Consider the following 25,702-nt stretch of genomic DNA (forward strand, 5'->3'; position numbering starts at 1 on the left):
TAGGTAAGATGGTTCTGAACAGACAGCAGAAATGAGTGGAGATGTCCACAACATTTCAGGGAAAAGAGTGTGACAGAAGAATACAAGTCAGTGTAAGTAGCCAGAGAAGGTGAGGAGCAGTGTGGACCCAGTGCCTATTTATCTACCCAGTCGAAACAGTTTTGATTTCATTTCCCCCCAAAGAAGGAACTAAAACATAGCAAGTGAGTAAGTATCAAAGTGTCCCCAGTGCTCCTAGCCCCAGCCCCTTGCTGAACTCTCACCTCCAGCTGTCCTTCTTCAGTGCAGGCATGCAGTTTAAAGTGTGTGATGCTGATGGCTGTGATAACGTGCCCCTTCCTCCTGGAGTCGCAGGCACAGTGGGGGAAGATGATTTCATTATAGCCCTCACAAGTCCTTAGCATGTTGAGGTACTAGGAAAAACAAAAGGAAAGGAGAAACAGTGTTACTATGGAACTAAACCACCAGGAAGAGTTGCTGAGATGGAACAAGAGAAACAACCAAGAGAATCCCCTCGCCCAGCAACCTGAAGACCTTGCCTCTGCTCTCACAGCCATCACTAAGTTGGGACAGGACTCCACGATGATCCTTTATCCCACTTTCACCTCCTTATTCCAATCCCGCCTCCTTTCTCTACTTAAAAAAGATACACAAATGAAGCCAGAAGAGACACTGCAACCAAGACTCTTAGGACTGGAAGGGAACTCACATTGCCATTTAGTCTGGCCCTCTACTTTCACTGTATGTACCCAAAGAACAGGCATCGGATCAATCCTTATAATTAAGGAAAGAGAGCTACTGTTTCTCCTCATGTTTTCTCCAATCAAAAGTTACAATGTGACGAGGATTAAGTTACCCCAAATCTCATACTCATAAAATGTTTAAGCTGAAAGAGACTTTAAAAGCTATTTTACAGAAACCCCGAGTAATATGAGACTTGCTTCAGGTCACAGGTAATAATAAGGAGCACAAGCAGGATTAGAAGCCAAGCTTAGTTTCTAGGCCACTCTGCTTCTTTCTCTACCACCAACTAATCTCCACATCAGCCCCACTGTCCCCTGGGTCTCCAATATATATGCCTTCTTAAAAAGCATGCGGACCAAAATCAAGCAACATATATCACCTTCACAGCTACAATGCTACAAGACTAATCCAGAGAGGTCTCTGAAATACTGACTCTAACTCAGTTCTTTGTCCTTCTCCTCTACAGTTAAGGTTGGCCTCTCTTTTACTCAACTCACTATTTTGAGTTGAGAGGAGAGAGAGTCATAGAAGATGAGCAAGAAAGAGAGAAGAGAAATACGGAAAAGATGATAAGGAAAAACAAACGACGACTCATGGACTCTGACCTGGTTTCCTCTCAGAGAGTACCTGAGAAATAGGCAAATAGCCTTGTACCTCCACACCCCTAGTTGCATGTCACACAGGAAGAACAGGACACACTGGTGATGTGTGCAGAATGTTGGAGAGAAGACAAAGACACAGCACTCTAGAAGACCTCAACTAGATGGGCAGGGATACTACAGAATACACCGGAGAGTTGCCTTCTGCCTTACCAAGAGAGAAGAGAAGGGACACAGGCACAAAAAGGACCCTCGGCAACCTGTGGCTCTGGTACCAATGAATGTCACCTAAGACTGTTGCTACTGCCACCAGGACTGTCTGGGAAGACTTAAGGCCCAGGGAAAAATCACACCACATGCTTCCTTCCCTACTTTGTATTTACTTTTGCTTAGGTAAAATAATAGCAACTTCGAAGGTGAAAAATTATAAAAGGGTAGCAAGAACACAGAGACAGGGTCAATCCAGAAGTGCCACAATACTTCACTTGCATCATTTTTCTTCTCTCATTTCTCTCTCCTTCTATCACCCTACTCCAGCCCCCTTTATCACCATCCTTCCTGTATCAGTGATAAACGTGGATACTGCTGAGCCCTGCTATTGGCACTATGAACAAAAGAAAGCCCTAGTCACTATACCTTGGTAAATATGACAGGCAGTGGGTGGTATAGGAGAGAACTCCTCTGGGGTTATAACAAGCAGCAAAAATTGGGATAGGTAGCAGTACACAGAGAAGTGATCAAGAGCCTGGGCCCAGACTGCCCTGGGCTTGAATCCCGGCCCCATCACTTCCTAACTGTGTAACCGTGGCAAGTTATTTGAACTCAAGCAAATGACTAAATCCTCGGAGCATTAGTTTCCTCTTCCGTAAAAAGGGAAATAATAATAGCACCAATATCATACAGTTATTTGTGAACATTAAAGTATTCAGCACAGTACTTAGTACATAATTAGGTATTCAACAAATGATAGCTTAAAAAAAAAATTTTAAAGCCTCCATTATCCTTAGCCAGAGGGCTCACCTATTTTCTCTCTGAAGAAAGCCCTGTGAAATGATGTATATGGAAATTGCTGTTAAAAACGTGAGTGAGATAGATGAAACATGAATAGCAGAAAGTTGAAGGCTGCTAAAGCTGGGTAATGGGTACATGGGGACTAAATGTGCTATTCTTTCAAATTCTGTATATATTTCAAAATGTCTACAATAAAATGTGAAAAGAAAAAGGAGAATACCCTGCAACCAGGCCTCCAGCACTCAATCCCAGTCACCCTCCTACGACAGTCATCGGAAACTTTCTACATGGCTCAATAAGCAGCAAATGCTGCTCAAAGATGGTTAAGACCCCTGCAAACGCCAGTCAGTTGTCAGGGAGCCTTGAGACGAGCTCTACTTCAAGAAAAAAGTTCTCCTTCAAGAAAAAAGGTTTCCATATAACACATTTGCTGAGAGTTCTCTTCTTTGAGAGGTACCACTGTTGTTTTTTTTTTTTTTTTTTTTTTAAAGATTTTATTTATTCATTTTTTCCCCCCAAAGCCCCAGCAGACAGCTGCATGTCGCAGGTTCACATCCCTCCAGTTGCTGTACGTGGGACTCAGCCCCGGGCTGGACGGAGAAGTGGTGCCCCGGGGCGCGCCCGGGATCCGAACCCGGGCCGCCAGCATCAGAGCACGCGCACCCAACCGCCAAGCCACGGAGCCGGCCCACCACTGTTGTTTTGAAAAATATTTCTGCCATATTCCTCACTGGGAGTTTGCTGTATAGATTTTCTAAAATGAGAGAAACGTGTAGACAAAGGGAGGGATTAGAAAAGATATCAGAAGAGACATAGAGCTCTGCATATCTTGAACTCTCTCCTTGTGCCCTTGTGTAAATTACTCTACCTGGGGACCTCCCCTCTGCCGTCTGGAAATAAAGGACACTGCTGCCACCCTCTCTTCTCCAATGTGGGGACAAACATCGGCTTTGGAACCAGACAGAAATGGGTTCAAATCCAAGTTCCACTTCTGACAAGCTATATGATCTTGCGTAAGAATCTTCATCTCTCAGACTCCACTTCTCCTCTGTAAACTGGGGATAACACCTGCATAGTTGTTACAAGGAGGAAATGAGAATGTGCATACAGTGCCTAGAAGAGTACCAGGCATATAATATGTGCTCCTCTTTCTCCCCTTTGAATTAAAAGGCTGATTTATCCCTCCATATTCAAGAATGTAGTCCTTGAAAGCAAAAGACCTTCAGGGGACTTCCTAATGGCATAAGGTCTAAACATAACCTGAATGAAAACTAAGGGCACCTGTGGCCTTGGTGAGACGACAGAGGTAAAATCTCACTGGGGAAACAAGGTTTTCAGAGGTTCTCGGGTCAGGTAGTATTTCTCAGCTTTATGTGGGCAATCTCTACATTCCTAGATTTGCACAAAGTATAAAGGGAAGAAACATTTAAAATTTTACACAAATCCAAAATTTCCAAAAGAAAAGTGAATTTTTCCTTTCAAACATATTTACATAAGGGTGTAGCTATACATTTAAAACACAAAACTATCCTGTCCATTCTCCTTTCATATTAAATTTTGAGTGGCTAAATATGTATCCTAAATTACCTTCCTTGATTCACATACCACTGAGATTATGGCCCACCTTAGGCCAGAGAAGAGGAAAGGTATAGCATGGGACATTTTATAAATGTTCAATATTCAGCAAGATAGGTAAATACAGAAATAGTACAGTTATTAAAGCAGAGACGCAGTACTTAACAGAGCAGAACACTTTTGGTGAGTGGGCTGAGGCCCATTCTGGAGAACTCACTGTTCTACCAAACAACCTGCCAAGTGTCAGATCAGGTCTAAAATTGAATTAAGGGCTTGAGAGAAACCTTCGGAGCCAACTCTCCCAAACTCCTGGGGTAGTGATTCTGAAGAACTTAAAGTTTCAGAATCACCTGGGTGCTTCTGTAAAAATCTTTACCAAGATTCCTAGATCCTACTCCCAGAGATCCTGGCTTAGTAAATGTGAGGTGGAGTCTAGAAATCTGAATTTTAAGTAGGCTTCAAAAGTGATTCCCATGTAATTAAGCTGGGGACCACACTTTGAGAAACAATGACTTTCACATATACTGCCTTGTGTGAAAACCATTAAAAATCATGTTCAGAAACACTAACACAGAAACTTCTTGTTTGCCAGTTCAACAATGGCATAATCGGGCCACTCCAACATAAGAAAAACACAAGTTACACATGTCTACTGTTTGTATGAGTAAAAAAAAGAGAAAAAAGAAAAACCAAAATCTCTCTTGTACATTATATTCTCAACCATCAAAATCTGAGGTTCCATCTAACTTTGTAAATAAGTAGAAAACAAAAACATTTTTGGTCACACTGGGTATTACAAACTATGGCAAAGATACGATCTGTCCTCTATATTTGGAGAGCAAGGGGACTTACACAAAGCTTATTTACCTACTAAGAACTCTGAAGCATTTTGTCAAGATTCTACTTGATAGCTACCAATCTGAACATCCTTATTTTACAGAAAAGAAATTAAACTGAGAAGTTTGTTGAATTGCTAAAGGTCGCAGTGATTTGGCCTAATCTTAGACCTACACCACAGTAAATTGCTACAGATAATGGTATCAAGATCTATGGACTCTGAAGGGTCCATCTGAGTCAGAAGTTTCAACGTGCTGACCATGACCATTGGCTAGGCTAATGTCTCTGAACACTAATACTTGAACACATAAAATTATACTTGAATAAAATTCAAACTTTGGGGGGCTTTCTTTAAAATCTGCAGTATTATGGGGCTAGTACACACATATGTTGGCACTAGGTTTTCAAGAAAATAGAATTCCATAAATGTTTAAGCACATTTTATACTCAATTTTGATGACCCATGGGGAAACATATCAACTGTACTCAAGTTCTTAACTGCGTGACTACAAGATACAAACTTGAGTCTAAAAAAAATTTCATAATAAACTACTATGCTTGTTAAATTCAGATTTTCTGTATTTGGCCACAGAACAACCCAAACCTATTTATTTCTCTAGCACCTTGCACTGTGCCTGGCACACACCTGGTGCTCAACAAATATATTTTGTTGAATGCATAAATGGAAGATAGTGTATTTGGAGTACTATACGTGCAAAGAAACAATATGTATTCCATACTGGTATTATCAGAAGCCCTTATGAAATTACCTCGATTCTGCTGGCTTTGGCAAAGGCAAAGAACTATTAGAGAGGTTGATGGCCCTTTAGTATTTGGCCCTTTGCACCCAAAAAGATGCAGATGTGTGTCAGAATCATGTATTAATATATAGGCAGAACAGGTGGAAGTTGAGTTTTAAAATCCTCTCTCCCACATAGTAAAATTCCCTTAACCAAAATTCTGCCAAGACTTAATTCTATTTAAAAGATTTTTGTGTTGTCTGTGTCAGCCTGTTGGTATGCAGAACATTCGTATATGGTTCTCTGATCTATGGCAATTTTCTAAAGCAAAGAGATGTATTACTTTTCGTCACATTAGTGATAAAATAACTATCCCAGCTAGACATAAGATTACAGACTAAGTTCAATGGCTGACTTGTTTGCATTCTTATTCCAACCCAATTATCTAGATGGATGAACATTCCCTCAAAGAAAGTACAAAAGAAATTCAAGTGACCTATCGGATTCATTACCATTGCAATTCCTGCCTTGTGTGAAATCACGAAAAATTATAATTAGAAAATTTCCAACTATATGTGAATTTGCTAAGAAAGAAATTTTAAAATGCTATGAATGGAAGTTTTTGTAAGCATTCTTTACAAATTTTACTTTTGACAATTTCCATTCCCGTATTTATGGCAGATACAAATTGAAAACTAATTTTAAAACATTTAGGGAATATCCTAGGCAGCCCTCTCCAACAGAACTTTCTATGGTGACGAAAATGTTCTATATCTGAGCTGTCCAATTAAGTAGCTACTAGCCACGTGTGGCTACTCAACACTTGAAATGTGGTTAGTGCATGTGAGAAATTGAATTTTAAATTTTACTTAATTTAAATGAATTTAAAATTAAATTTAAATAGCCACATGAGGCTATCAAATTGAACAGCACAGCTCTAGGATACCATACTAACCAAAAGCACTACTAAGCATAAATGTTTAAGCAACTGCAGAGAAGGAAGCTGTAATAGCAAATGATTTTGTGATTTCTAAACAACTAAAATAATTTCTAACATTAAAAAACTAAATATCAATTTTTATTGAATCTTTTTTTTTAAATAATTTTATTTATTTATTTAATTTTCCCCCCAAAGCCCCAGTAGATAGTTGTATGTCATAGCTGCACATCCTTCTAGTTGCTGTATGTGGGACGCGGCCTCAGCATGGCTGGAGAAGTGGTGCATCGGTGCATGCCCAGGATCCGAACCCGGGCCGCCAGCAGCGAAGCGCACGCACTTAACCACTAAGCCACAGGGCCGGCCCTATTGAATCTTTATCATATCACTAGTTTTGCACATCTTTTGTTTTATAGCTTTTTTTAAGCAAAAAGAATACTGTTTGGTTATTATTAATAATATAATAAAGTTATACCTACATATAGCAAAATAAGCTCTTTGTGTGCTAAATGGAGGAACACAATGGATTTTACCTCAAGGTCTATATCCCTCTACTTTTTTTAAATTAGTTAAGACATTGACCAGGTTGCAACATCTTTCAAAAATAACTGGAACAACAGGTTTAAGAGATAAGAAGGGACATTTTATAAAGAGATGGTGGGGCCATAAACCTACCATGACCATTTTCCTTTGTTCATACAGCTTCTGTAATTGGTAGGACTTTTCCTCTGCTTTGATGTAACCTTTTTTCACATCATCAACAGCCTGTCACCAAAACAAAGGCAGGGAAGAAAGGAATGTAAAAATCATTATCAAGTACATCCTCAATAAAAATAAAGAGACACAGATTCGTTTTCAGAAGAATTCTTATCCATGTGGACCATCATCATCATCACCAGTGAACTCTGCCATGTGGGTATATTATTAGAATAAGTAGCAATTAAAGAGTGTCTGGTATGTGCTCAAGGATTGCTCTAGGTACATGAGGGATCTGGTTTCTTGTGTTACAAGATTTAAATTCCAGTTAATTTATACATGTGAAACAGAGAACAAGGAAAGATAGTATATCATACTGTATTAAAGGTAACAATAAAGTAGCAAAAACGTGTGGCATAGATAAGTGATAATATGCAGTCAGAACAGGAGAGCTTACTGCTAACTAGTTGTCAGGGAAACCTTGATTGGACCCCAAAGGATAGGCTGAATAAAAGAAACTACAAGCTGAAGTCAGGAAATAGAAATGGGTTTGAGCTTAAATACATTCAAGAGACAGATCTGCTTGATTTGAATAAAGGGTGCATGCTAGGGGACAATGAAAGACAATGCTGGATGGGTAGGTTAATAGATTAGGGAGGATCCTAAAAAGCAGGCACAGGAATCTGGACTTAAGGACAGCAGGGAGCCAAAATAAGCATTAAAAAAATAGTTTTTTTAAAAGAAAGATTGATTGGCATATGAATGCCAAATGACTTAAGCTAAGGAGAGAATGAAATAAGGGAGATTGACGATGTTGTGGTTATTTTAAGCATGAAGTGAAACAAGATCTTAAACTAGGGTGGTAGCAATTGGAAGAGAGGAAGTAATAAACGTGAGACTATGAACAGAAAAAAATCTCAGATAGGACTTGATACAGGCACAAAGGTACCCAAGCATAATATGCTAATTCTAAACTACACCTGGTTCAGCTATATGAAATACGCATCCCCTTCCTAACCTCACTCCACCTCTCCTCCTCCCCAAGAAAAACTTTAAAATCTAACAGAAGGGAAAACTGATCTCTGGGAGAAAAAAAGAAAAAGAACAAATAGAATCATTTGTCCAGGGCATTCAGAATCTAACCTCAGTGAGTTACTGCAAGGACAAGTCTATGCAGGCACCAGGCTGGGGCCGACTTGAACCTTTTATCAGAAGACTGCCCATTTCCTTAAGTAGAAATCATTCCCTATAGTCTTTTTTTGTTTTTAATATTTTTATTTTTCTTGTGAGGAAGATCAGCCCTGAGCTAACATCTGATGCTGGTCATCCTCTTTTTTGCTGAGAAAGACTGGCCCTGAGTTAACATCCGTGCCCAGCTTCCTCTACTTTATATGGGATGCCGCTACAGCATGGCGTGACACACGGTGCGTAGGTGCGCGCCCGGGATACTAACCTGTGAACCCCGGGCCGCCGAAGTGGAGTGCCGGCACTCAACCGCTTGCACCACCAGGCAGGCCCCTCCTATAGTCTTTTAAGGGAAAATGTTTGCATAACAGAATGAATTCAGGATTGAAGTCAAGAGAATAGTTCAACTTCTAGCTCTGTCACCTATCAATGAGCGCTTGAGTAAGTCACTTAAACCCTCTCAGTCTGTAAAACAGTAATAATACTCATCTCATAGGTAGACAACAAAATGAGATAGATGTTAAGAGTTTTGTAAAGTATATGTAAATAGTTATTATTAGCATCACTGCTATTAGTATTATTTAGCTAAGTTCCTCTAAGAACCACACAAGGAGATTAATGTCCTGCCTGGGACTGCCTAATGGAAAGATTATGCCAGTCTCTCCCCAATCCTAGTCATACAAGCAAGGATTCACTTAGGCACAGAGGATTATATCCACAGAGGGGATGCTCAATAAGAACTGCCACATGTCCTGAAGAATGTGAACACTTGGTTATTTATTACCAAAAGATTTGACTGCTCTAGGCCAAATTTAAACCAGTTACTGAAAAGCTGGGAGAGAAAGAAGGGAAACAAATAAATACATATTGGTCTGTCTATTCAGTTTCCCATGTAACTTAGTGTTATTAGCTAAGGGAAAAGGCTCTTCTGATGACCAAATAAAAATACTGTATTTCTGTTTTGTTCGTATCCCCAATACCGAGAACTGTGTCTGACTTGTTATGGCCCTTAAATATTTGATGAACATATCCCCAAAGTCATAGCAACTCTAAGCGAACTGTTTTCATGTAGGGCAGTAACAATGTTCTCTCCTTTCTTATTTCTAATCAAGATTATATTGCTTGGGCCGGCCCCGTGGCTTAGCGGTTAAGTGCGCGCGCTCTGATGCTGGCGGCCCGGGTTCGGATCCCGGGAGCGCCCCGAGGCACCACTTCTCCGTCCAACGCGAGGCCGAGTCCCACGTACAGCAACTAGAAGGATGTGAACCTATGACGTACAACTATCTACTGGGGCTTTGGGGGGAAAAACTGAATAAATAAAATCTTTAAAAAAAAAAAAAAAAAGATTATATTGCTTGACTAGCCCTGAGTGGAAAACATAAATATCACCACACTGGATTCCTTTTTTTCTTAATTAAAAAATTTTTTATTAAGGTAAAAGATGTACATAGTTTAAAAAAAAAACAAATATTACTAAAAGGCTCCTGATAAAAACAGCAGTCTCCTGATCCCACAGCCTTATTCCACAGATACAACTACTTTGAAGCACTTTAAGCAGTTTGTGATATTGTTTCTATAATTCTAAATGTCATGTTAATAAATGTCTATTATGCCACACTTACACTGATAATTCCTAACTTATCAATTTTAGACACTGTTGACCTGCTCTGTTAAAATTAATAAGTTTTAGCTTTCTTATACCACCCAAACACTCCCATTTCCTCTTCCTCCAACCTCTCAATCAAAAATTAAATCAATACTCAGTATTGATTATTGTAATCAACACATTATTGTAAGCTTGTAAATACTGCTCACAACTAAACTATGTACTGTACTATGACTTCCTTTCTTGTATAATCTTTTTTCTCTAATGTTAACTGCCTGTTTTTGTTTGTAACTTTCCATGTGCCTACACAATAACCAAACACCAAAACTCCTCTCGATTCATTCAAACATTCATTTTCTAAAAATTGTTGACAGTTCTGATCTGCTGTGGTCTCCCCTCCCGTTCTTTGTCCTTGTAGGTTTACGCCTTTTAAAATTCCATTACTACTATTTTAGCAAGTTTTCAGGAAGAAGCAGCTTAAATAAGTGTGTTCAATCTGCCAGGTTTAGCAAGAATTTTAATATAGCCTACCATGAATTTTGACCCAATTAATTTTTTTAAAGAAAAGGCTCATTATCATTATTATTTTAATATTTCATCAATTCTAAGACGCACATTTTTTCACATTTCTTCATCTCTGAAATTGGGATGCATCTTACAATCAATGATGTGTCAGTTTAATTAGTAGCTTTTTTCTCTTTCTTAGCAGTACATAAAATAATAGTGCATCTTATAATTGATGGCATTTTAGAATTGATGAAATACATTAGATATTCTCACCATCAAAAGATGATACAAAAAATAACTAAAATTAAGTATGGGAAAAAAATTTTTTTCTCTCTTTTTTTTTCTTAAATAATAATACCTTTTAATACCGAAAGTTGACATTGATTTGCCTTTTTGTTGTTGTTATTTTTTTTTAATTTTTCGTTTATTGCAGTAATATTGGTTTATAACATTGTATTAACATTATTTTCTAAAAGACACAATTGTTTACCTAGTCAATCAAAAAATCATTTGAGGGGCCGGCCCTGTGGCTTAGCAGTTAAGTGCGCGCGCTCCGCTACTGGCGGCCTGGTTCAGATCTCAGGCGCACACCGATGCACCGCTTGTCCGGCCATGAGGAGGCGGCGTTCTCAGTACAGCAACTAGAAGGATGTGCAACTATGACACAACTATCTACTGGGGCTTTGGGGAGAAAAAGGGAAAAAAAGGAGGAGGATTGGCAATAGATGTTAGCTCAGGGCTGGTCTTCCTCAGCAAAAAGAGGAGGATTGGCATGGATGTTAGCTCAGGGCTGATCTTCCTCACCAAAAAAAAAAAAAAAAAAAAGTCATTTGAGTCCTTGTGCACTGTTGGGAATATAAAATGTTGCAGCTGCTATGAAAAACAGTATGGTGGTTCCTCAAAAAATTAAAAATAGAATTACCATATGATCCAGCAATTCCAATTCTGGGTACATTAAAAGCAGGATTTTGAAGAGATATTTACACACCCATGTTCATAACAGTACTAGTCATAATAGCCAAGATGTGAAAGCAACCCAAATGTCCACCCACAGATGAATAAACAAAATGTGATATACACATACAATGCAGTATTATTATTCAGCCTTAAAAAGGAAGGAAATCCTGTCATATGCTACAACATGGATGAGCCTTGAGGACATTATGCTAAGTGAAATAAGCCAGTCACAAAAAGACAAATACCATATGATTCCACTTACATGAGGTATCTAAAGTAGTCAAGTTCATAGAAACAGAAAGTAGAATGGTGCTTGCCAGGGGCTGGGGTGAGGGGGAGATGAGTTGTTTAACGGGTTTAGAGTTTCAGTTCAGCAAGATGAAAAAGTTCTGGAGATCTGTTGCACAACAATGTGAATATACTTAACACTACTGAACTATACACTTAAAAATGGTTAAGAGGGTAAAAAACATTTATCGAGTTATAAATTTTAAAAATGTACAGTTTATTGTATATCAATTAAACCTCAATAAAGCTGTAAAAAAAATCATATGAGGAAACAGGAGAGTTTGGAAAAGTTGCTGGGTATGAGATACTGCTACAAAGGTAACAGTTTTTCTATATACCTAAGTATTTTACTTTTGCCTTAGTTTTATAATTCAAAAATAATTTCACATGCTCTACCTTGTTTAAATTTTGATACTCATTAAAAAAAAGTGTGAGGTACTACTATTACCCTTTAACGGATCAGAAAACGGATCTCAGCAAAGCTATGCTAAGATTTACCCAATGTAGAGTTTGTACTTGAACCAGATACTCTGATTCCTAGCTAATAATTTTTCCACTTCAACAACACAAAGAAAAAAATATTCCATTCATAATTGTAATAAAAATATAAAATACTTGGGAATTTATTTAAGGGGGCACATGTGAAACATAAAACTACAGAACTTTATTTGGTGAAACAAAAGAGGAGTTGAATAAAATAGAAATATTATGCATTTATTTGGGAATACTACAGTTAATAAAAACGGTGATTCTTGGGGCCGGCCCCGTGGCATAGCAGTTAAGTGCGCGCGCTCTGCTGCTGGCAGCCCGGGTTCGGATCCTGGGCACACACCTATGCACCACTTGCCAGGCCATGCTGTGGTGGCGTACCATATAAAGTGGAGGAAGATGGGCACAGATGTTAGCCCAGGGCCAGTCTTCCTCAGCAAAAAGAGGAGGATTGGCATAGGATGTTAGCTCAGGGCTGATCTTCCTCACAGACACACACACACACAAAAAAAATGGTGATTCTTTTTTCAGTTAAATTATAAATTTAATAAGAATCCAATTAGAATAGTAATAGGATACTTTATAAAGTGTTATGAAATGGGTTAAAAATTATTTGGAAAATAATTTTTAAAACAAAATATTTAAAAGGAAGTAAAAAGTAAAGATAGTATTCACTATTGATATGGCTCTGCTATAAATTCTTTATAGAGTCATAATAATATGAACACTGAATACTAATCTAACAAATATAATTTGACTATAAGAACAGAATAAGAGAGACAAGCAAGTATGGGTAGGCAGTGGGAATGTGGAGGAGAAAATGGAGCTAAAGTCTCATCTTCTAGGTGGGAAATTAAGAGATACCGATTGAATCTGAAAAATCAAGCAAGAGCAATATAACCAAGTTATAATAGAGACATGGAAGTAAATAGAAAACCAAACAAAACAAACAACAAAAAACAAAGGTAAAACAGGTGAAAGTGGTTGCCTATGGGGGGAGATGAAGATAAGTGGGGGCAACTAATATTTTTCATAATAACCTGTGTAGCAATATTCGATGCTTTAAATTTTACATATGGTTTCTTTTTCTTTCTTTTTTTTTTTTTTTGCTGAGGAAGATTTGCCCGGAGCTAACTCTGTTGCCAATCTTCTTCTATTTTGTATGTGGGCTGCCGCCACACCATGGCTGCTGAGGAGGCTGCTGAGGTCCATGCCTGGGAACCAAACCCAGGCCGCTGAAGCAGAGCACACCAAACTTAACCACTAGGCCACAGGGCCAGCCCCTATGTATGTATGATTTTGATGAAAAGATTCTGAAAAGGTACATAGCCATAATGCTTATTTTCTGTTGTTTTAAAAAATAATAATAAATATATTTTAAACTCCAAGATATCTTCATTTGTTAAACTTACTTATCTTTTGTGAAATAGGATAGAACATTTTACAAATTTAACTAAGATCTAAGAAGCAAAGCAGCTTACCCAAGGAGTTATGCTGGATTGGCAAATAACCTACTACATACAAACAGAAAAAAAATCCAAGAAGATAAATTCACCCACCTGATGAAAGAAGTAAGTAACAGCAAGGTCATTGTCATTTAAGAGGATTTCTTCTTCCGTAGTAAAAAGCCATTTTCGAATGGTCAGGCAGGTGCCTGGTACAGCCGATGTGTAATTCTGGACGTAGAGTTTATGAGGAAATTCATTAGGTGCCAGCTTACGTACTGAAGAAAAGACAAAACAAAGAAAGCTAGAGTAAAAAGATATATAAGGAATTTCCCAAGTATAAACCATGTAAGGTAGATCAAGAATGGCAGGTTATCATTAACCAGAACATCAGCTTAGATCCATCAAGGAGCTCTGCTTCAGGACCACAAAATAACCATTTGCTAACCAAATCAAACCCTTCTAACTATGACTATGGCCAGTGGAGCTCAAACTGACTGAAATCTATCAACTGAATGACACACCCTTCAGTTAACATGCTAACTCTGCAGATAGCACCTGCAACAAAATCAGTTAAAATAACTGATCCATTATCTGGTAAATTACAGCAATGTCCACTGAACATCTTTAAAGCAAGCGCCTCCTCTTACCCAGCTATGGTGCAGAGTCTCTCACGTGGCAATTCTCAATGAACTGCTTTTATCACTAAGAGCTGAAAGGCTCTCCGTACACCCTCACAACTCTAAGACATTTATCAAAGTGAAAAGTATCTTCTGAGTAACGTTACTTCCTCTTCCTAACAATGCACAAGCAGGATAAAACATGACCACTTTAAATTTCTACACTGCTTTTCTTTGGAAAGGCTCAGAGTTTTCTTCTCTTGATGTTTACTTGGCTTTATAATACTGCAAAAGACAGATTTACTATTTCCCATTTTATTTATTAACTGAAGCTTAGAAAAGAAGGGTAAGATTAGAACCCAAGTGTCCTGGTTCCTTAGCAATCCTTTGTAACATTTATATCTGCCTCATTAGACTATAGGGAGTTGGGAAGATAAAGAATAACAGGGAGATGACTGCTTCAGGGTGAATCAAAGTTGTTTTACCTTGACCAGGGATGGCAAGGTGACCCAAATCTACCAAACTCTCCCCCTTTCTGGGATGAGGAAGATCTGATCAATCAATATTATCTGTAATTTCTGGCCTTAGCCCTGTATATATACAATGTGGAAAAGACCCAACCTGTAGGAAATCTGTGTCATTCAGAGCAAGCCCTCAGACTTCCTCCCCTTTATGGTCTCAACGCAACCAATGTGACCACCATCCCTAACTTTTATAAAATAATATATAAGAGAAACTTCCTGTCACCATAAATAAAATTTCCTAGGAAGAGGATATGTATTTACACAGAAACTTAAATATATGCATTAAAGCAAAGGCTTTTAAGCAATATATCTCTTTCTAACTCCTGAAAACAAAAAGCTATTCTTAAAAACCTACAAAAAGCATGAAGTACACTAAAACAAATTGTGGCTAAATAGAACATCCCCTCTTTTTAAGGCTGTTTCATTGGAATATATTAATTTTGAACCTCTGATTTATTTATTTATTTATTTATTTATTTATTTTAAAGATTTTATTTTATTTATTTTCCCCCCCAAAGCCCCAGTAGATAGTTGTATGTCATAGCTGCACATCCTTCTAGTTGCTGTATGTGGGACTCGGCCTCAGGATGGACGGAGAAGTGGTGCCTCGGTGCGCACCCGGGATCCGAACCCGGGCCACCAGCATCAGAGCGCGCGCACTTAATCACCAAGCCACGGGGCTGGCCCTGAACCTCTGATTTAAAAAAACCTCATGAAAGTACTGCTTCAGCAGTGGGTAAAAGTCATTTATACTTACAAAAAAGGAAATAGGGTCAACAGTGATCAGACACCCTTCCGACTTAGGCTTAATGGGATTTGCCCAGTCTGCTTGTTGGGGACAGTCCTAATGAGTGGGATCTCCCCTTGTCTTCAAGCTCTTCTCTAGGCAAACAGTTTCAGTCTGACAGCTTTGGGGAGCTTTGGTCTGACAGTATTAAAATAAAACAGCCCCAAACAAAACTTAATATTAGCCACTGGCACTTACCAAAGGAATGATTGATCACTTCAAATAAGGCAAAATAATTCACCGTCGTACTGTCCATGCCAACCTTCGCTGCAATAGCCTACAAGTAAACAGGAAACATCAGTTTCAGGGAAACTAAATCAGACAATGCTGTGGGAAAAGACAGGTGTATGCATGCAGAGGGAGGGGAAGGGAGGGGTTATATACACTAAATTCACGGTCCATAACTATTCTTCGTATGTATGTGTACACGCACACATGTATACATATTCATGAAATAAACGGAAAAAAATACTAGTATTTGACCCAAACAGCTATGATCTCTAAATATGAGTTCTTCCTCTCCAATTCAAGCTGATAATAGTCTCTCCTCAAATATTAGCTTTTCCTCTCTGAAATATGACTTCATCCCAGAAGGGTCTTTTTTAACAGCACTTAACAAGAAATGCTCTTGATAAGTACAGACCTTTAGCAGAAAATAAATTCTTAAATATCCAGTCTCACACATTCAACCTACATTTAACATAGGCTGTTAACATACAAGATCTATATCTTTGCTTCTCGAGCTTAAAATACTGTTTGTCAACTTTGTTCCTGCTTCACAAATTATTGTTGTTTATTTTTCAGATGATCCATGTCTCAGGCTGGAGACTTCTACTTCCAAGAATTAACATCATCAATATCCACATGAAAATAGCAAAATGTTGGGATGACAGAGGCTAATAAACAAGTATTAGTCCTCCTCTCTAGGACCTAAGATCCTAATATGACAAATAAAAAAAGAAATGGAAAGACTCCATGTGTAAATAAGTGAAAACTGAAATTACATAAAAACAACAACAAAACATAAAGCAGAAAACACAAACTAGTAGTACCAAAATTCCTTTTCAAGATCAATCCTAGTATAAACAACGTGTTAATTGAACAAGATAAAATTGTTGAATATTAGTGCCTCAGTAAACCAAATATGATTATATCCTTCTTCCCATATCTGCTCACATATCAGACCTAGGTTTATCCCTGACGTGAGGTAGGAACTGGAGATTATAAGTGTTCTAAGTTACCATTCTATACTGCACTGGATAGAAACTAAAGTGCTCTCAAGGTTTGGAAAATGGCTTATAGCTAGAAGTCTCAGTAACAGGGTGAGGAGGAAAGTGCAAAAAAGTCAGGCCTTGGGGCCAGCCCCAAGGCACAGTGGTTAAGTCTGGCACATTCCACTTTGGCGGCCCGGGTTCTCGGGTTCAGATCCCGGGTGCAGACCTATACCTCAAGCAAAAACGAGGAAGACTGGCAACAGATGTTAGCTCAGCACTAATCTCCCTCAGGCAAAAAAAAAAAAAAAATCAGGCCTTGCTAGAGAAGTATTGAAAAAAACAAAGAAAACAAAACAAAACATCAGCAAGGTATAAAATTAACATTTTCCTTGCAATCACTCCACCATTTATAATTTCAGAAATATCTCAGATTCTGCACATATCCTTTGCCATGGTATACAGTACATGAGTAAATGTATGGGGAATAGATTTTTTGTTTGCTACAAAGGAGAAATAAGCATTAATATCCAGAAACCTGCTAGTTTCCCTGAAAACCTTGATCAAATCAGGATTAAGAGCAATGAAAAGACCTAAAAGCAACAATTATACCCAGCACCCAAATTATGATCTTTAAACACAATTTCTCACTGAAAGGAACTAGGACTCCTTGGGAAAACGGCTGATTCTAGACCTAAGGTAAGAAATATACAAAGATGAGACCAGACATCTTGTTGTACTAAAAAGCAAGGATGCTACTATAAACAAATAGGTTGCATCAAAGGATTATAGGAGCAGACACAAAGGAGCTTCCATTGGCCAAAGATGGAACAATTTGAGCATCGAAATGATGGTATATGCTATTGCTTAAATCATACTGAATATCTAAAAACTCACAATACTAAAAAAATAAAATAAAATAATTATCTCATGGACATCATGGGAATCAACTGGGACACTAATTCTTTACTCTGAAAACTGGCAATAAAAGGAAAGAATTAAATATTTATCCTCCCTTTCCTACAAACTGTATTTCAGGATAACTAAGATTCAGTGCTCTCACCCCCGTGGCCTGGGTTCATTTACCGGTGAGAGAACCACATCATCCATCCGTTGGTTGTCACACTGTGCCGGCTGCATGCTACCGTGCTGCTGAAAGCTATGCCACCAATATTTCAAATACCAGCAGGGTCAATCATGGTGGACAGGTTTCACTGGAACTTCTAGACTAAGATAGACTAGGAAGATGGACCTGGCCACACACTTCTGAAAAAATTGGCCATGAAAACCCTATAAATAGCAGTGGAGCTTGTATGATATAGCGCCAGCAGATGACAGGATGGTGCAAAAAAACCAGGCATGGTTCCACTCTGCTGTACACAGGGTCGCTAAGAGTTGGAATCAACTTGACAGCACTAACAACAATAAAAATATAGCCTCAGTTGATAAGGAAAAGTTCTTTACAAAAGAATTCTAGTTAATAAATGTGAAGAAATGAGACAATTAGAAAATCAGCACTTTACAACCCTTAATGAAATCACAGGTTAAGGCAGCAATCATGAGTGATACGCTCCTCTGATAAAAGGTCAATGGAGAACTTTACAATGGGGAGGTCAGGTTATCACCACCTAAAGCTACTGATTAATTCCTAAAAGTGGATAATCAGACATCGTGTACCTCTTGTTGAGAAGCAATATGAGGTATATTACACCAATTATGAAGTATTCTTATCAAAAAAACTGAACTTGAATCTAATCAAGCCTCTAGAGTAAACTTCCATTTATAGAAAATATAAGGAGACAAAAAGACATATTAAATGATACAAATAGATAAAAGAAACAAACAGATAAATTCAGAATGCAGAACATTCCACAGGACACAGACCCAATTTCTGCAATAAAACAATCACACACAAAAAAAAGTTGGGGAAGGGAAGGGAGACTGCTCTATAGCAAAACAAACATAAAAACCAAATGTGATATAAGGACCTTGTTTAGATCCAGATTTTAAGAAACCAACTATAAAAAATCATTTGTAGATAATTGGGAAAATTTGACTATGGGTTTGTTATTAGTTAATACCAAGGAAGTATTGTTAATTTTTTAGGTTTGATAATGGCTTTGTGATTATGTAAGAAGAACGTCCATATTTTTTAGAGATGTATACTGAAATACACATGGGTCAAATAACATGGAATTTGCTTTAAAATATTTAAACAAAGGAAAAGGAAAAAGCGGGCCGGCCCCGTGGCGTAGCAGTTAAGTGTGTGTGCCCTGCTGCTGGCGGCCCGGGTTCGGATCCCGGGAGCGCACCGAGGCACCGCTTGTCATGCCAAGCTGTGGCGGCGTCCCATATAAAGTAAAGGAAGATGGGCATGGATGTTAGCCCAGGGCCAGTCTTCCTCAGCAAAAAGAGGAGGATCAGCATGGATGTTAGCTCAGAGCTGATCTTACCAAAAAATAAATAAATACCTTTAAAAAAAAAAAAAAAAAGGAAAAGGAAAAAGGGATATATAATGTAAATGTGGCAAAATCTTGATGATTATTAAACATGAGTGATGAGTATATGGAGTTAATTATACTACATATTCTGTTTTCATGTACGTTATAAAGTTTTTTACAATTAAAAAGAGCGGGGTTAGGGCCGGCCCCGTGGCTTAGCAGTTAAGTGCACGCGCTCCGCTGCTGGCGGCCTGGGTTCGGATCCTGGGCGTGCACCGACGCACCACTTCTCCAGCCATGCTGAGGCCGTGTCCCATATACAGCAACTAGAAGGATGTGCAGCTATGACATACAACTATCTACTGGGGCTTTGGGGGAATAAATAAATAAATAAAATTAAAAAAAAAAAAAAAAGAGCGGGGTTAATCACAACCACTACGACTTGAGATATTTATTGTATCTTCCTTTCAAGGAAGACAAAATACTTTTACATTAATAACAATAACAACAATAGTAGCTAACATTTAATAAACTTATTATGTGCCAGATACTCCAAGCACTTTATATGTATTAACTCATTTAATCCATCTTCCATAGCTTTAAATCATCCACTGTCAAGTCTACTTGTTCAAGTTTAATTTACCTGATATACTTGGTCTGTAGTACTGTTCTTTTTAACCCTGACTGTAACTGTTGTTCCATCTGGTAATGCTACTCTCAGCTCTACGTCGGATACACCATTGTAGTTCTGGGGGGAAAGACACAGAAAAAGAATTTATGATGCAGTACAACCTCACTTTCCTTGTAACATGCTAGCTAAACAACAACCAAACCATGTGATAGAAAGTGAGTTCCAATGAAAAGGAGAAAAAGTCAATACCTTAACAAGTCAATACATTTACAAGTCATAAAGCTGACTTTAGGTTGCAGCAGAAGTTAATCTTTAAGATAAACAGGGAAGAGAGAAATATGTTGAAGCCAACATGTTTGCATTTCAAAACAGAAAACTTGTGTGAAGCAGCCTAGGTCAAACACAGATGAGATTTTTGGCTTACTTTCAAACATTCAGAACTCACAAATGAGAAGAAAAAAAACTGAAAGCAGTAGTTTCAAGAAATATTCTCTGGTTTTAAATGGTCAGGCATGCTAGATTGGCTCAAGTAGTATCCTAACTTCCTTTCTGAACCCTGAAATAATCATGACACCTTTGAAAGGAAAAGCGAATGAAACTCAGGAATCTCAGTTAGTCTGATGCCCAATTTTCTTCCAGCAAAGAGTAAACAATTCTTATCCTCCTTAATTCAAAAGAAATCATTCTCCCTTATTGCTTTTGATGATTAACACATTCCTCTAACAGATTTTTTACCTTTTAATTTTTATTAGAGAAAAATAACTATTTAGGAATAAGTCCATCTTCATTTACCATTTTTAAAAAAAGTACCACCACCTAAAACCATCCTAAGCATTACTTTGTTATAAGCCCTTATCTGCAAGAAACTTATAATCTAGTTGGGAAAATAAGACATATATGCATAAAATAATTAGTGGATAACACACTATCTAATATAGTAGCATTAAATATTCATTATTCTAGTCAATTGATATTTATTAAGCCCCTACAATGTGCTTAACTTTGTAGTAAGGCAATGGGAATATAAAGATGATCAAGACTTAGCTCTTGTTCTAGAGATCTAATGTGCAGCACGGTGACCATAGTTAACAATACTATATTATATCCTTGAAATTTGCTAAGAGGGTAGATCTTAAGTGTTCACACCATGAAAAAAAAGAAAGAAAAAAAGAAATAAAATGGTAATGTGGTGATGGATATGTTAATTAGCTTGACTGTGGCGATCATTTCATAACATATACATATATCAAAACATCAAATTGTACAATTCAAATATACACAATTCTATTTTTCAATTATATGCCAATAAAGCTGAAAAAAAAAAGATTTAGCTCTTAGTAGCTCACACTCTAGTAAACTAAAAGTATAAAGTGATAATCTGATTATATGTATAAAAAAATTAGAGAATAAGATAGCAACAAGGTGATAATTAAGTGGTACTGACTACAAGTTCTTAGTGGAATGAAAAATCGATCACTTGAGTATCAGGGAAGGCTTCAAAGAGAAGGTGGACCCTAGCACTAGGTCTTGACGATATGCAGGACACATAAGAAAAGGAAGTTGAAAAAACAGTCATTTAGAGAACTTATGGCAATCCAATCCATACTCGATATCTTTAATTTATTTTCCCCCACAAAGAGCCAAGAGGTAAATAGTCACTGGACGGAGTATTCACCTACCTCATCTGATTCCGATAGGAACTCCTGCATGATGTCACTCTCACCAATGACTCGTATCGAGCACACTGTAGGAAACAAAGAAAGATTTTGGCATGAGGCCCTAAAATCAAGAATATAAAGTCAAGAACATATCAAGGTTTAAGTGTAAGTCATCAATAGCAGGCAATGCTGAAGTAGTATGCCATCCCTGACATATGAGATTTTAAGGCACAACAAATGTTCATTATAAATATGAACTAGAACAGAGGAATAATAGGACAAAGATGTAACTTGCTAAAAATATTAAATATAGTCAATGGAAATCACCCAAAAAAAGAGAAATAAAAGTTCAATAAATCTAACTTCGCAGTCTTGTGTGAACCATTAACAAGCTAGACAATAGAGCAACGTTAAGGTCAGTTACGAAAAAACCAAACACAAAATTGAAATACAAAAGGAAAAATATCTATTTGGCTTAGGAACAGGCCAGTCTGAGAACCATAAGCATTTAAAGCCACTTTGGGAAAAAAAAGAGTAGATAACTAAGTATTAAGCTGAGTACATCTTCTCATCTCACTAACATTAGCTTCCGAACAACAACAGCCAATATAAAAGAAAGAAAGGAAGGAAGAAAAGCAGGCAGGTAGGTAGCTAATTGTCTAAATCTAAGAAAGTTAATTTCCTGACACTCTCATGAGGATGGTAAATTATACTGATGATGTTACTTCATTTTATTAAAAAAAAATTGTACCCTTTCTCATTTCCCAGGGGCTGTGTTTAGAGGCCATTCCATGTTGGAAAAAAGCTAAAAACAGATGAGGAAGTTCCACTATCTTCTATGGGGGAAATGGTTTTTCTTCAGGGATAAGGCTCTCTACTAAAGTTTAAAAAAAATTCAACTAGGTCAATTAGTTCTTATACAAGGACACAAGAACACAGAATTACCAAATACCACATAAGACCATTATTCTATTAAATTAATATTTTAAAGAAAAGTGTATATTGCACAGCTAGCTAATTATATAACTCGATAATATGGTACAGCAAGGTCTCTTCTTTGAGCCACAAAATGAACTGTTTTATTCTTTCCCCCCACTTTTCTAAATAAATAAATGTTTCAGCAACCACATCCATAGACTCCTAAAGTATTGTTTGGAAGTCCTGCAATAACAAGTAAGTTTTAATACTTCGCAGAACAAGGGGACTTTAGATCACCAACAACTCAGCAAACCTACCCATGGACACCTGTAAAAGAAATAAGGAGTTTTCAAATAGGATATGCCAGTGAACTGAGAATCATTTTAACAAAAATGTCTTAAATACTGCCCACGTAGTTCCCAAATCAACTCAGCATGTTGATGAGTCTGTCTGTTATGTGTTTGCCGGCAAATAATATAACCCTATAAAGATCCTTAAGGCATCAAAAACTAATTATGCATTTTTCTGTTGCTGTTAAGTGCTCAGTGAGTCAATAAAATAGGCTATTAATCACTGTATTGGACATTTCAGTCTTGGCTTCAAAGCTTAGATCATTCAACACCTATGGTCAGAAACCTACTTTCACTATTGAGTTTAGGAAACTTAGCTATACAGTTTAGGAGTTGCAGTATATACCTAGACCCTATGTTTACCCAAGATAGTTGAGTTTAATAAGTCGGCTTACCTTTTTCTAGATATTCTTCCAACCCCCGACGTCGGGCATCTAATTGCTGTTCTGATAAAGAGAATGGCCACTTCCCTGGAAGTCGGGGAAATGTAAAGTTGGCAAACTCTCTCTTCAGGTTCTGGTGTAGGATGGCAAACTCCCGGTACCGCTTGGAACACAGCTGCCTCCCTGCCATGTAAACATTGTATACCTGATGAGGGGGAAGAACAAAAAAAAGCCTACTTATTACAAATAAATTACAGAATTATCTAAAGTAAGGCTCAGACGGATAGTAGTTAGGTATATTCTGCTATGTACTTAACAGAAAATATGTTCAAGGCACTGTAAAATAAGACTTACTTTTAATAAACATGCCAGAAATTATATATACAAAGGAGGGCTACTCCCTTCAAGGGGCCCATGATCTTATTTTTGCTATTAAAATTACCTCCAACACACTGTTTTAAATATCTTCAAAGGTAGATTTTATTTTCAGAAAGTTTAAAATCATTTGAAGCCAATGTGGTCAATCTAGTGAATGAACAAACAAGCGAATTTGGAGAGAGATGTAAAAAGCTGGGGTTGATTATAAAGCAATGTGACTGATATTTGTGTGTGGCCCAAAATTCAGAAGAGAAGGTCTAAAAATGATGTAAGCAATGGTGGCATTTTTACTATCAAATAGATCATTTTCATAAAAATTCCTTTTCTGAAGTCAGACATCCCAGTTTTGTTCTTCTCTCTTCCATCTTTAAAACAGGGTTAACAAAATGTTGAAAAATAAATGTACTCTAAAGACCTCCTCGTAATAATAGCTAAAAATCCTCATGAAGAAATGGGTAGAGATTTTTGTCTATTGTTTACAGATGCATACCAAGTTTCTAGAACAGGACCTGGCACCTAATAGGCACTCAATAAATATATGATGAAGAAATAAATGCATGTATGCACAATTCTTTAACATGTGCCCTTATAAAGGAAAGTAGTAGAATGCATAATCCAAAAACATCAAATAATCCAAGTTACTTTGTATTCTCAGAACACATATCAAATAATGCACAAATGGAAAAATTAGCCCCAAATCACATTTACTGGCTTAACAAAAATCACTTGGAATTTTAAATGTGCAGAAAACAGGTCATCTATTCATGTAATCAAGAGCTAATCACTGAGAATGTATAGACCAAAGCCTATCCTTCAAGCTCAAGAAGAATCTTTCCCATGTTTCTGTGATTTAGGAAGTATGAATTAAATGCAAAAATAAAATAATTTATTCATTCAAACTCCTCTCCCACAACTCTCCTCCTATGATCTCTCTCCCAATTAAAAGCAAAGCCTCTGATCACCATCAAACAGCCTCTAGGGATGTGTATGGTCCTGATCAATGAGTTTTCTTCCTATGATTATCGCTTTAATTTGTAACTGTAATGAATCACACATATTACCAAAGTATTCCCATCACTGCCTTCTAAAGTACAAAAGCATAAAAAGGAAAACGGTCTTCCCCTCAGACAAGACCATATATTCTCTTAAGGGCAGGAAGTCTTAAGAAGTCTTATTCAGTCAATCTGGTCTCGAATACTTACTTTTCAAACTAAACTTTTGAAATTTCTCAAGAACATCACCATTCCTTTGTTTAAAAAGCAAGTCCACAACCCTACCGGTGTTATAAATCAGCCTGAGTTCCTCACACAAGGAAGGAAGGATGAGAGGGAAAACTAGCTAGTGGCACTGCTGGTTCAAAGATATTCCCCAATGTCTTTTTCCAAGGAAAGAAGAGTAGGTCTTTGATAATGCACAGGAAGACTATGACTGCATTTCCTCAATGGTGATCACTTGGGTATCTCAAGTCCAATAAAACATTTCCCAGAAAGAACCCTACAACTTGAGAGGCCCCTGTGACAATTTCAACAGAAACCCTAAAAATTTATTCAATTTTCAGTTTCTTCATATGGTGAGACGAGTAACATCAAATAGCCTCTCACTCACCTCTCCCCCTCTACTTAAATGTGAAGTCAAAGGGATGTGAAATATAAATAGGATGTCTGACAGCTCAGTAATACTTTAATGCAGGCAGGAATGGCTTCCACAAGAGCTCACGATTTTTAAATTAACTGTGCTTAGCAAATGGGAAACATACAAAAAGAGATCACAACAGAGACTGCTTTGTTCTTCATTGTCCTTAACATTAACCAAATCTATTAGTATTCATTTCCCTAGTTTGGACACATTCATTTGCAAAAAATAATGACTGACTCAGTCCCTACTGAAGTCCTCTGCCTAAAAATCATGAATGTCCATGGTCCATGAGAAATGACCATGGTCTCATTACAAATGAGAATATCCATCAAAAAATATACTCTCGGACCTGGAGGGAACATAATCAAACAGAAACTAAAGATATACACAGGCAGGCAGAGCTTGTGGGACTTTTTCATCATAATGTAAACCCTCAGACTGGTTGGCTCATACGTGGAATCAGATGAAGTTAGTCTAGCTTGAGATAGCACACTAATGATTACTAGTCACTCTCTTCTCCAACTGACCATATCCTACAAGATGTCAAGTT

The 25,702-nt window shown here is 37.5% G+C and overlaps 1 protein-coding gene across 1 annotated transcript in view; it reads right to left on the minus strand.

Moving 5' to 3' along the window:
* The window catches only part of SNX27 (sorting nexin 27), a 68,817-nt gene that overhangs the window by 5,783 nt on the left and 37,332 nt on the right, over positions 1-25,702 (minus strand). Inside the window, exons 3-9 of the mRNA XM_004436020.3 lie at positions 23,152-23,344; positions 21,510-21,574; positions 19,843-19,947; positions 15,746-15,824; positions 13,731-13,894; positions 7,119-7,208; positions 264-413 (exon numbers count right to left, since the gene is read on the minus strand). Coding sequence (XP_004436077.1) covers positions 264-413; positions 7,119-7,208; positions 13,731-13,894; positions 15,746-15,824; positions 19,843-19,947; positions 21,510-21,574; positions 23,152-23,344 — 846 coding nt within the window. The remainder of the gene's footprint in view (positions 1-263; positions 414-7,118; positions 7,209-13,730; positions 13,895-15,745; positions 15,825-19,842; positions 19,948-21,509; positions 21,575-23,151; positions 23,345-25,702) is intronic.

The sequence above is a fragment of the Ceratotherium simum genome, chromosome 2 (assembly GCF_057802395.1).
Source record: "Ceratotherium simum simum isolate JZ-2026a chromosome 2, ASM5780239v1, whole genome shotgun sequence".
Lineage (NCBI taxonomy): Eukaryota > Metazoa > Chordata > Mammalia > Perissodactyla > Rhinocerotidae > Ceratotherium > Ceratotherium simum.